Raw genomic sequence first — 13,092 nt, 5'->3', positions numbered from 1 at the left:
ATTCAGAAGGATGTAGGTTGCAGTACGTACTTGGAGATGAAGAAGCTTGCACAGGATAGAGTAGCATGGAGAGCTGCATCAAACCAGTCTCAGGACTGAAGACCACAACAACAACTACATGAATCGATACTTTAAGAATTAGGCGTGTTTATTTTTGCTTGTTTTCCATTTTTTGGGTCAGTTGTGTACTGGACAATGGTCTTATAATCCGAAACCTAGGTCATACAATAATAATAAAGTTCGTGAAACAAGGCAAATACGATTTTCGTTTGATTAATATGATACACAGCGTTTCACCAGGAATCAATTAAAACGTATCCGATTTCGCGAAAAGTCTTCGAATTCATAGAAATACTGGGTGAAAAATACTTCTGGCACTACTGCTGTCGAGTGGAATTTCAATTTCCAACAAATCCGATGTTCCTTATACAATATGTACAATATAATTTAAAATGTTGTTTTATTCCTACCAGAGTGGTAAAACAACTTTCTTTGTTCGCCGTGTGAAGTAGGGTGATAGCGTGGTATGTACGGTGACAGGTACCCTCTCAAGAAAGAGAGAAAATGGCGGCATACCATTTCTTAGCGTTTACACGGTCCCACCGTTACTTTTCAGCCCTAAGCGGAGCTTGCCTGCCACATTGATTAATGTTAATTTTGCATTTCTTAAGTAACTATTTGTACCTACTTTTATAAAAATACACTAGCGTTAGGCTTAGTGCAATAACCTGTTTGCATTGCGATTCCTCTAGCATACCTGCATTCACCTTTCGCATAAGTGCCCTTAACAACTGTATAAATAGTGAGTTTTCGAATGTGGCATACACTGATTACACAAGCTTACTCATCAATGATATAACTAAGTTCTTTTTTTTCAACTTTACAGCCACCAGAAGAGAAATTTCAAAATGGAGAAATTCTGGGATACTACATTGGCTACAGAAAAACAAACTCTTCTGATGCATTCCATTACAAGACGTTCGAAGTAATTCCAGGAATGCCGCTGCAAGGCCTCCTCACCAACCTGCAGAAGTTCACAGAGTACACGGTTCTGATACAGGCGTACAATAAGGCTGGAGCAGGTCCCAAGAGCCCAGAAGTTACCGCCATGACAGATGAAGACGGTGAGTCTGCTCTGGTGAGCTCTGAGGATCGTAAAGCGTGGTGTTACTTTGCATTTCTGCTATGTCGTTGTTATCAATAACTTTACATTTTACGTTAGTGATTCGTCTAAAATGCTTTCCAATGTTCAAAATATTAAAATCGTTTGCGAAAAAAAATTGTTGTAGCTAAAGACAATAGAGAATGCATTTAGGGTTGATCTCACCATTTCTGTTCTCCTTCACCTGCAATAAGAAAATGAAATACTTGAATAGTACCTACAGTTATAAATATAAGACTTTCTCAGTTTCGGTCATGTTTATTTTCCAATATCTGTTGATCCGGCGCGCTTGGACTACATGATACCATCATCAGGTAGCTAACTGCTCCTTTTACAATAATTTTTAGGGTTCTGTACCTTAGTCGGTAACAATGGCACTCTTATGCACTGAAGAGCCAAAGAAACTGGTACACCTGCTTAATTTCGTGTAGGGCCCCCGCGAGCACGCAGGAGTGTCGCGACACGGCGTGGCATGGACTCGACTAATGTCTGAAGTAGTGATTGAAGGAACTGACACTGTGAATGCTGCAGGGCTGTCCATAAATCTGTAAAAGTACGAAGGGGTGGAGATCTCTTCTGAACAGCACGTTGCAAGGCAGCCCAGATATGGTCAATAATGTTCATGTCTGGGAGTCTGGTTGCCATCGGAAATGTTTAAACTCAGAAGAGTGTTCCTGGAGGCACTCTGTAGCAATTCTGGGCGTGTAGAGTGTCTTATTGTCCTGCTGGAATTGCCCAAGTCAGTCGCAATGCACAACGGACATGAATTAATGCAGGTGATCAGACAGGATGCTAACGTGTGTGTCACCTGTCAGAGTCGTATCTAGACGCATCAGGGCTCCCATATCACTGTAACTGCACACGCCCCACATCATTACAGAGCCTCCACCAGCTTGAACAGTCCCCTGCAAATATGCAGGCGCCATGGATTCATAAGATTGTCTGCATACCCGTGTACGTCCATCCACTCGGTACAATTTGAAACGTGACTCGTTCGACCAGGCAGCATGTTTCCAGTCATCAGCAGTCCTGAACCGTGAATTTACTTTCAAAACCTTTTATTAAGAATTTACTTTATTTACTAGCGATTCATCAAGAACATTAACACATTTAATCACATTATGTGAGCGTGGAAGTAGTTGCCAATTGGTAACTGATGAAACAAATTTTTAAAAAAAAAATTTCAATAAATTTTTAACACGGCCGTAGTCACGACCGCTCACAACAACCTCTGGAAGACTACACTGGTGCAAATCTGCAACACACCAGATTACTTTAAACTAAAAATTTTAACAATTCACACAAACACATAAACTATGCAACCCGTAAGTGGGATGTAGATGGTACCAAACACTCACATTAAAAATTATTTGCCACCGAAAGTGGAGCTTCTTTTTAAAAGACTCTTACGGTGGAAGGGTGGCAACTTTATATACCGAAAATACCATTTAAATAAAATCCGTGAAATGCAGTTTTACATAAAGTGTACCAACACGCTCTACATTACACATATACCACCTCGCAAGATGATAGGCAAGATAAAAAAATGGCTCTGAGCACTATGGGACCTAATTTCTGAGGTCAGCAGTCCCCTAGAACTTAGAACTACTTAAACCTAACTAACCTAAGGACAACACACACATCCATGCCCGAGGCAGGGTTCGAACCTGCGACCGTAGCGGTCGCGCAGTTCCAGACTGTAGCGCCTAGAACCGCTCGGCCACTCCGGCCGGCATATTTCAGGAATTCGGCCTTTACACCTTAAGCAATAAATTCGTTAACACCGAATCCGACAAACATGACAGAGGCAGCTATTAACGTAGGGCAGACCGACAGACAGACACTAACTGCCTAACAAATGCGGACGAGAGACAGACGAGTACTCGTAAACTGGGGACGAGAGACTGGCCAAGAACACAAATAGAATTTAACAAGTAAATGAAACACATAGCACGAATCACTTAACTTTTCATAAACTGCGATGTCTGGCGAAGACGTGGCGTAGCCGAACTCCCGTCTCACGGCGTCGCAGCTCGCGCCAGCCAGACCGATGTCGTCGGTTGACTCCCGTTGCTCTCGTGTCGGCCACGAAGGCACTACCCCTCGCTATACGGCGCGGGCCACTGGACTGACGTGGAGACTTCACATGCACCAATCCTCAAGACGGACAAGTCATCTTGTGTCCCAGTGCGCGACCGACCAACCGATCAATCCAACCGCCAATGCCCATTGCCTGAGCAAACTCGAGCAGACTGGCAGCCTAACGCGTACTAGCACTCCGGACGACAGACAGACACTGACTACCCCACACTGACGTGGCTGACCAACTGACCAGCCTCGCCGAGACTGACAGACTGACCCCCTGCCGAGTTTTTTTTTTCTTTATTGATTTTCAATTCCCCCCGAAGACGGCGGGCCGGCAGCAGCTTACTACGCTGCTCTACAGCCTACAGACTTTTTTTAAATAAAGGAAGAAGAAAGAAACAAGGAAAAACAGGCGATAAAATGGCGATTTAAAGTGAAAAATGGCGTAAAATTGCGGAAAGTTAAAACAGAAAGCAAAAGGGGGTTGGCAATGTAGATAAAAGACATAGGAATCAGACAAGTAACACAGTAGACACACAATTAAAAAACATGGCGACAGTCTGGTTTCTGTTCGCAAGTAATAAAAAGCATACCCAGCGACAGTATGATGGCTGTTCGCTACACTTCCCAAAAGACACAACACGGAGCATGCACTGGAAAAACACACTGTAAAACACTGCACGAAAAAGGCGGCACAAAGATGGCACTCGCGACCCAAGGCAGATGGGGGGGGGGGGGAACCTGGAGTAGGGGGAAAAACAAGGAGGGAGGAGAGGAAAAAACGAAAAGGGGGGGGAAACCAAGGAGGGAGAGGACTAATAAAGAGGAGAAGGGCAGACGTGAGAGGGAATGAGAGGAGGCAGAGGAGGGAAATGTAAAAGGACACGGTGGAGAGAACGGGGCAAAGAGAGGGGAGGTGGGGAAGAAAGAGGATGGAAGGGGGGGAGAGGGAGCCCGGGACAAGGACAGAGGAAAGGAGGGGGAGTGAGGATCAGAGTTGATAGGAGGGATAAATGGAGGGAGAGAGGGCATCATCCGGGAGGGGGAGTTGATGGAAGCCACCTTGGGAAAGGAGATGTAGGGTGTAGAGATGGAGGGTAGGAGGGACACAATGGTGAAGACGGGGCAGGGGGCGGGGATCGGAGAGGAGAGGAGCCACCAGGGGGTGAGGAGGTTCAAGATGGCTGGAGGTATAGAGGATGCGGAAATGTTCAAGGAATAGGAGCAGATGGGGGAAAGGAATGAGATCATAGAGGATCCGCGTGGGGGACGGGAGACGTATACGGAAGGCGAGGCGGAGTGCATGACGCTCAAGGATCTGGACCCTGCCGAGCTCATGGCGCCCCTTAAATGCACGTGAACAGGCAACCTTTCCCCTTTTCCACCAGAGGGAGACACCAAAGTTGCGACTGCCACAGCGGCGCCACCGCCAGAAACAAAGGGCGATTGCTTCACACAACGCGCTGCGGTGCACTGTTCAAAACAGCAAATTTTACCACGGCTCAAGTCGAATGTCGCTGTTGACGGGCCCAGGCGAGGCCTAAAGCTTTGTGTCGTTCTGTCAACAAGGTTACACGAGTGGGCTTTCGGCTCCGAAAGCCCATATCGATGATGATTCGTTGAATGGTTCGCACGCTGGCACTTTCTGATGGTCCAGCATTCAAATCTGTAGCTGTTGTGAATTGGCAGGAGCCAATTCACGGGGTTTGGAGGAAGCTGAAAGGCACGCGTTTAAGCTCACGCCGGCTGGCGTGAGGTCTGGAACAGGTAAAGTAATTATATTATCAAGAAAAGTACGTAGGTGCTGGAATACTTAACTTTAATCCATAATTGGTGAACATCGGTCTGACTGTACATGCATCACAAGATAAATATCAAATGATAATGGCGCCTTGCAAGGTCGTAGCAAATGACGTAGCTGAAGGCTATGCTAACTATCGTCTCGGCAAATGAGAGCGTAATTTGTCAGTGAACCATCGCCAGCAAAGTCGGCTGTACAACTGGGGCGAGTGCTAGGAAGTGTCTCTAGACCTGCTGTGTGGCGGCGCTCGGTCTGCAATCACTGACAGTGGCGACACGTGGGTCCGACGTATACTACCGGACCGCGGCCGATTTAAAGCTACCACCTAGCAAGTGTGGTGTCTGGCGGTGACACCACAGTAGCAATCTGCGGAAGGGTTGCACTTCTGCAATACTGAACGATTCTCTTCGATAGACGTTGGTCCCCTTCTTGCAGGATCTTTTTCCGGCCAGAGCGATGTCGGAGATTTGATGTTTTAACGGATTCCTGATATTCGCGGTACACTCGTAAAATGGTCGTACGGGAATATCCCCACTTCATCGCTACCTCAGAGATGCTGCGTCCTATCGCTCTTGCGCCGACTATAACACCACGTTCAAACTCACTTAAATCTCGATAACCGCAATTGTAGCAGCAGTAACCGATCTAACAACTGCGCCAGACGCTTGTTGTCTTATATAGGCGTTGCCGACCGCAGCGCCGTATTCTGGCTGTTTACATATCTCTGTATTTGAATACGCATGTTTATACCAGTTTCTTTGGCGCTTCGGTGTAAAACTTTTTCTGTGGCCGTCTGTGTATCTGTCTGCCTGTCTGTCTGTCCAATTATAAATACTCCCTCTTCTCAGGAGCGGGTAGACGTATCAAGATGAAAATTATGCCAAATACCAAGATCTGCAGTCTCTTGGCGGTGTAAATAATTTAAGGTTCTACGTCAATCCTGTCAAATAATACGGCCATGTATGTGACATATTTTGTGTACTCACAAACTCATTGACCAGAAACTACAGTTCAATTATTTATATACGTTTTGGGGCTGATAATCCATCGGTAAATGGCGTTCCTGACAACCAAGAGGTCGCGGGATCGAACTTCGAACTGACCATGTTTTTCTCCTGTCGTAGCTTTCATCTCTCAACGACATGAGAAATCCACTTTAAATTGTAGTTCTCCGTCCACGGTTGGATTACTGTGGAGGTTACAAACACACAAGTCGCCAAAGTGGTGTCCAATAGAAATACTTGCACCAGGCCATTGAACCATTATTATTCTTATCAATATACATTCTTAACTACATACACTATTAAAGTTTTGTTTTGTTTTTTTTAAAAGAAAGGAAAAGAGAGACTTGTGTAGTGCGAAGAACTTTTCTGCCTGTGCCTTTGAGGCTTAGTTCCTTCCGAAACGTTGTGTGTTTTGTGTGTTGCCCAGAAAGGTTAGTTTACATTAGAGAGGAACACCATGTGCGTTGTGCATGTAAATAGTCAGTATGCTATCTTGGCATGCGTGTTGTGGAAGCGTATCCTTATCTGGCACACTGAGCACAAGGAAGGTCACAGCAGACAGATTACATGACATACGCGAAAGAACTTGCCGCCCTTCTAACAGCCGTGTACCGCAAGTCTCTAGAGGAACGGAAGGTTCCAAATGACTGGAAAAGAGCACAGGTAGTCCCAGTCTTCAAGAAGGGTCGTCTAGCAGATGCGCAAAACTATAGACCTATATCTCTGACGTCGATCTGTTGTAGAATTTTAGAACATGTTTTTTGCTCGCGTATCATGTCGTTTCTGGAAACCCAGAATCTACTCTGTAGGAATCAACATCGATTCCGGAAACAGCGATCATGTGAGACGCAACTCGCTTTATTTGTTCTTGAGACCCAGAAAATATTAGATACATGCTCCCAGGTAGATGCTATTTTCCTTGAATTCCGGAAGGCGTTCGATACAGTTCCGCACTGTCGCCTGATAAACAAAGTAAGAGCCTACGGAATATCAGACCAGCTGTGTGGCTCGATTGAAGAGTTTTTAGCAAACAGAACACAGCATGTTCTTCCCAATGGAGAGACGTCTACAGACGTTAAAGTAACCTCTGGCGTGCCACAGGGGAATGTTATGGGACTATTGCTTTTCACAATATATATAAATGACCTAGTAGATAGTGTCGGAAGTTCCATGCGGCTTTTCGCGGATGATGCTGTAGTATACAGATAAGTTGCAGCATTAGAAAATTGCAGCGAAATGCAGGAAGATCTGCAGCGGATAGGCACTTGGTGCAGGGAGTGGCAACTGACCCTTAACATAGACAAATGTAATGTATTGTGAATACATAGAAAGAAGGATCCTTTATTGTATGATTATATGATAGCGGAACAAACACTGGCAGCAGTTACATCTGTAAAATATCTGGGAGTATGCGTGCGGAACGATTTGAAGTGGAATGATCATATAAAATTAATTGTTGGTAAGGCGGATACCAGGTTGAGATTCATTGGGAGAGTCCTTAGAAAATGTAGTCCATCAACAAAGGAGGTGGCTTACAAAACACTCGTTCGACCTAAACTTGAGTATTGCTCATCAGTGTGGGATCCGTACCAGATCGGGTTGACGGAGGAGATAGAGAAGATCCAAAGAAAAGCGGCGCGTTTCGTCACAGGGTTGTTTGGTAACCGTGATAGCGTTATGGGGATGTTTCGCAGACTCTGCAAGACAGACGCTCTGCATCGCGGTGTAGCTTGCTGTCCAGGTTTCGAGAGGGTGCGTTTCTGGATGAGGTATCGAATATATTGCTTCCCCCTACTTATACGTCCCGAGGAAATCACAAATGTAATATTAGAGAGATTCGAGCGCGCACGGAGGCTTTGCGGCAGTTGCTCTTCCCGCGAACCATACGCGTCTGGAACAGAAAAGGGAGCTGACAGTGGCACGTAAAGTGCCCTCCGTAACTCACCGATGGGTGGCTTGCGGAGTATAAATGTAGATTTAGATGTAGATAATATGGTTGTTACGTAAAATATGAGAAATAACCACATGTCGTTTTAATTCAGAATTGTCTGGAGAATCGACCCATCTAATAAGTGCTACTCCCTTCGAAACAGCCAGAGTAGTGGCCATTTGTAATCCCAAATTGTCTGATAAAGTGAAATAGTTAAGGGAGAATGCGTGCAAATGTTTTTGGCATGATTTCATAATTACTACGATGCCTGAAGTGTTCGTGTATGTAAGTAACACAATACAGGACCGTTTTATGTATCACGCAAATCAGCTTGTAAGAAGAGAACGATTCTTTTATTTTATTTTCGCTTACGAACGGGTAAGAGACAATTCGTGGGCCATATAATGAAGCGGAATAAGGCAGTAATAGAATATTTGAGGCGAGGGAACAAGAAAAAATTAACTAAAGCCACAAACCACTGTAGCAAGTAAGTGGAACCATTGAGCCTTGCACTCTGATTTATTGTTTAAACCACGTTGACAGTTCTTGAGATACAATTAGACTGCGTCGTAGCTCCTACTAACTTGGTAACTGGAGCGCCAGGAAGTCGTATGATCATGCAGAGACTATTCTGGTTTTGTGTTCGTGATATGTGAGAAAATCCTGACTAACAACAAACATCAGGAGATTTCACCTGCAACGGAACTAAAGAATGAGAAGAATTATCAGGTACTCCCACAGCAACCACTACAAGGTCTGTATCCGTTTGGGTCACATCCCAAGTGGTATGAAGAATTTCTGCAGGTATACTCTGGGAAAGAAAATTGAGGACGCATTGGGTGAGGATCAATTCACCAGAGAGGCAATTCTGACGTTGCGGTTGATAATGTATGCAAGGCTAAAGAAAAGTCAAGACACGTTCATAGGATTTGTCGACTTCCAAAAAGCGTTCGTCAATGAAAAATGGTGCAAGATGTTAGAGATAGACGGGTAATAAGCAATATATGTGCAAGAGCAAAGAAGTAAAACAAGAGTACGACCACAAAGAAGTGCTCGGATCAAAAATGGCCGGCTGCTGTGACCGAGCGGTTCTAGGTGCTTCAGTCCGGAACCGCGCTGCTGCTACGGTCGTAGTTTTGAATGCTGCCTCGGACATGGATGTGTGTGATGTCCTTAGGTTAGTAAGGTTTAAGTAGTTCTAACTGTAGGGGACTGATGACCTCAGATAATACCATAGTGCTTAGAGCCATTTAAACCATTTTGATCAAAAATGGTTTAAGACAGGGATGTCGTATTTCGCGTCTACCATTAAATCTGCACATCGAAGAAGCAATAATGGAAATAAAAGAAAGGCTCAGGAGTGGAATTAAAATTCAGTGTGAAAGGATATCAACGATAAGATTCGCTTATGAAATTGCTATCCTGAGTGAAAGTGAAGAAGAATTAATCTGCTGAATTGAATGAAAAGCCTAATGAGTACAAAAAACGGACTGAGAGTAAATCGAAGAAAGACGAAAGTAATGAGAAGAAGCTGAAATGAGAACAGCGAGAAACTTAACATCAGGGTTGATGTTCACGAAGTGGAGGAAGTTCAGGAATTCTACTACCTAGGCAGTAAAGTAACCCACGACGGAAGGAGAAGCAGACTAGTACTGGTAAAATGGGTATTCCTGGTCAAAATAAGTCTACTAGTATCGAACATAGGCCTTAATTTGAGGAAGAAATTTCTGAGAATGTACGTTTGGAGCACATTGTATGGTATTGGAACGTGGACTGTAGGGAAACCGGAACAGAGGAAAATGAAACCATTTGAGATGTGGTGCTACAGAAATTGAAAATTAGGTGGACTGATAAGGTAAGGAATGAGGAGGTTCTGCGCATAATTGGAGTGCAAAGGAATATGTGGAAAACACTAAACACTGTCAAGGAGAAGGGACAGGATGATGGGTCATCTGTTAAGACATGAGGGAATGACATGGTACTAGAGCGAGCTGTAAAAGGCAAAAACTGCAGAGGGAGACAGAGATTGGAATACATCCAGCAAATAATTGAAAGGTGGGTTGCAAGTGTTACTCTGAGATGAAGAGGTTGGCATAGGAGAGGAATTCGTGACGGTCCGCATCAGACCAGTCAGAAGACTGATGGCTCAAATAAGAAAAAAATTCATCACGGAGACATTCACTGCTCAATACGTCCTCCTAAAGGATACTAATCGTAAGTTTTCGTCTCTCTCTCTAGTTTCATCAACGCCGAAGGTTCTGTCATGACGTTAGTTGACGCCCGTGGAATACACGTAAGCGTCATATTCTCTTAGTCGTAATACAAAGTCTCATTTATCTAATAACCTAGCTGAGGTCATCCATAAAAAAAAAAAAAAAAAAAAAAAAACATCTGGGCGCTCCTTCTCTGGAGCTGCAGTTCGCGTCTGGATCAAGCTACCTTGCAACTAGACCACTAATTAATATCTTATTACAGTTAAGAAAAATCTGAAACACTCCTGTTGGTCCACCTCACAACTTTTCCCTCGCAAACTGCCATGTATGGCTATTCCTTTCTTTCAGGTAGTGACGCAAATACTGATGTCTTCCAGCTACTCTTGTTTCAATCTCGTTCCTCGATCAAGTCAGGACATATTTTCCCTAAGAACGTGTTTCCCACCTCACTCACTACTCTTTGCTCCGTTACCCACTACTTATCTCAAGTCCGTTGCTACCACGGCATTCAGTCACAATCTACACTACTGGCCATTAAAATTGCTACACCAAGAAGAAATGCAGATGATAAACTGGTATTCATTGGACAAATTTATTTTACTAGAACTGACATGTGATTACATTTTCACGCAATTTGCGTGCATAGATCCTGAGAAATCAGTACCCAGAACAACCACCTCTGGCCGTAATAACGGCCTTGATACGCCTTGGTATTGAGCCAAACAGAGCTTGGATGGCGTGTACAGCTACAGCTGCCCATGCAGCTTCAACACGATACCACAGTTCATCAAGAGTAGTGAATAGCGTATTGTGACGAGCCAGCTGTTCGGCCACCATTGACCAGACGTTTTTAATTGGTGAGAGATCTGCAGAATGTGCTGGCCAGGGCAGCAGTCGAACATTTTCTGTATCCAGAAAGGCCCGTACAGGACCTGCAACATGCGGTCATGCATTATCTGCTGAAATATAGGGTTTCGCAGGGATCGAATGCAGGGTAGAGCCAAGGGTCGTAACACATCTGAAATGTAACGTCCACTGTTCAAAGTGCCGTCAATGCGATCACGAGGTGACCGAGACGTGTGCCATTGGTTACAATGGCACCCCATACCATCACGCCGGGTGATACGCCAGTATGGCGATGACGAATACACGCTTCCAATGTGCGTTCACCGCGATGTCGCCAAATACGGATGCGACCATCATGATGCTGTAAACAGAACCTGGATTCATCCGAAAAAATGACGTTTTGTCATTCGTGCACCCAGGTTCGTCGTTGAGTACATCATCGCAGGCGCTCCTGTCTGTGATGCAGCGTCAAGGGTAACCGCAGCCATGGTATCCGAGCTGATAGCCCATGCTGCTGCAAACGTCGTCGAACTGTTCGTGCAGATGGTTGTTGTCTTCCAAACGTCCCCATCTGTTGACTCAGGGATCGAGACGTGGCTGCACGATCCGTTACAGTCATGCGGATAAGATGCCTGTCATCTCGACTGCTAGTGATACGAGGCCATTGGGAACCAGCACGGCGTTCCGTATTACCCTCCTGAACCTACCGATTCCATATTCTGCTCACGTCATTGGATCTCAACCGACGCGAGCAGCAATGTCGCAATCGATAAACCGCAATCGCGATAGGCTACAATCCGAGCTTTATCAAAGTCGGAAACGTGATGGTACGCATTTCTCCTCCTTACACGAGGCATCACAACAACATTTCACCAGGCAACGCCGGTCAATTGCTGTTTGTGCATGAGAAATCGGTTGGAAACTTTCCTCATGTCAGCACGTTGCAGGTGTCGCCACCGGCGCCAGCCTTGTGTGAATGCTATTAAAAGCTAATCATTTGCGTATCACAGCATCTTCTTCCTGTCGATTAAATTTCGCGTCTGTAGCACGTCATCTTCGTGGTGTAGCAATTTTATTGGCCAGTAGTGTACCTGTCTGTAGGTTACATTATTCTACATTTCACAAAAGATACAAACTGTGTTTTCTTTCTGCTGTAAGTGTTTCTGTTGACGATGTTGATATAACTATTTTTACATCTAAAAGTGCATACATACTCCGTAAACGACTGTACAGGTATGGAGGAGGGTATCTTGTAACAGTAATAGTCATTTGCACTCGCAAAAACCACTGTCTACAAGCGTCCTAGCGATCACTAATTTCTCGCTTATTATCTTCATGGTTCTTATTCGTAATGTACGTTGGTTGCAGTAGAATCGTTCTGGAAAGACCGGTTCTCTAAATTTCTGAAATAGTGCGTTACGAAAAAGTTGTCGTCTTCCCTCCAGGGATTCCCATTTGAGTCACGAAGCACTTCCGTAACACTTGCGTGCCGATCGAACCAACCGGTGACAAATATAGCGGCACGCCTCTAAACTGCTTCGGTGTTTTCCAATAATCCGACCTGGTGTGGATCACAAACACTCGAATAGTACTGGAATTCGAGAGTTCGCCTTCCCTCCTGCCAACCTGACGTGCTCATTCCATTGCATGTCACTTTGTAAGGTTACTCCTTGTTATTTAACCGCTGTGAGTGTCAAGCTGCGCCCTACCAAAGCTGTATTCGAATATCACAAAAGTGTTTTTCCTACTCATTCGCCTTCATTTACATGTTCCATATTTATAGCAAGCTTCCATGCAACAAACAAACTAGAAATTTTGTCTAACTCACCTCGCATACTCCTACAGTCACTCAATGACGACACCACGGAGTCAACAGCAAACAGCCATAAACTGCTGCTCACCTGTCCGTCGGGTCATTTATGTATACGAGCTACGGCAATAAAGAAACAGGACTCATGGTCTAATTCTTAACTGAAAAACCTTACACAGTTGAAATGTTGTCCCCTTCGGTGTAGTCCACTCCTCGATCCATGCCTCCCCGAACCATGCAC

General features: G+C 44.8%; 1 protein-coding gene across 1 annotated transcript in view; it reads left to right on the top strand.

Moving 5' to 3' along the window:
* Positions 1-13,092, top strand: part of LOC124776081 (Down syndrome cell adhesion molecule-like protein Dscam2) — a 197,595-nt gene that overhangs the window by 129,121 nt on the left and 55,382 nt on the right. Inside the window, exon 12 of the mRNA XM_047250924.1 lies at positions 887-1,124. Coding sequence (XP_047106880.1) covers positions 887-1,124 — 238 coding nt within the window. The remainder of the gene's footprint in view (positions 1-886; positions 1,125-13,092) is intronic.

Source organism: Schistocerca piceifrons, chromosome 2 (assembly GCF_021461385.2).
Source record: "Schistocerca piceifrons isolate TAMUIC-IGC-003096 chromosome 2, iqSchPice1.1, whole genome shotgun sequence".
NCBI lineage: Eukaryota > Metazoa > Arthropoda > Insecta > Orthoptera > Acrididae > Schistocerca > Schistocerca piceifrons.
This window is presented reverse-complemented; position numbering and strand designations above follow the sequence as displayed.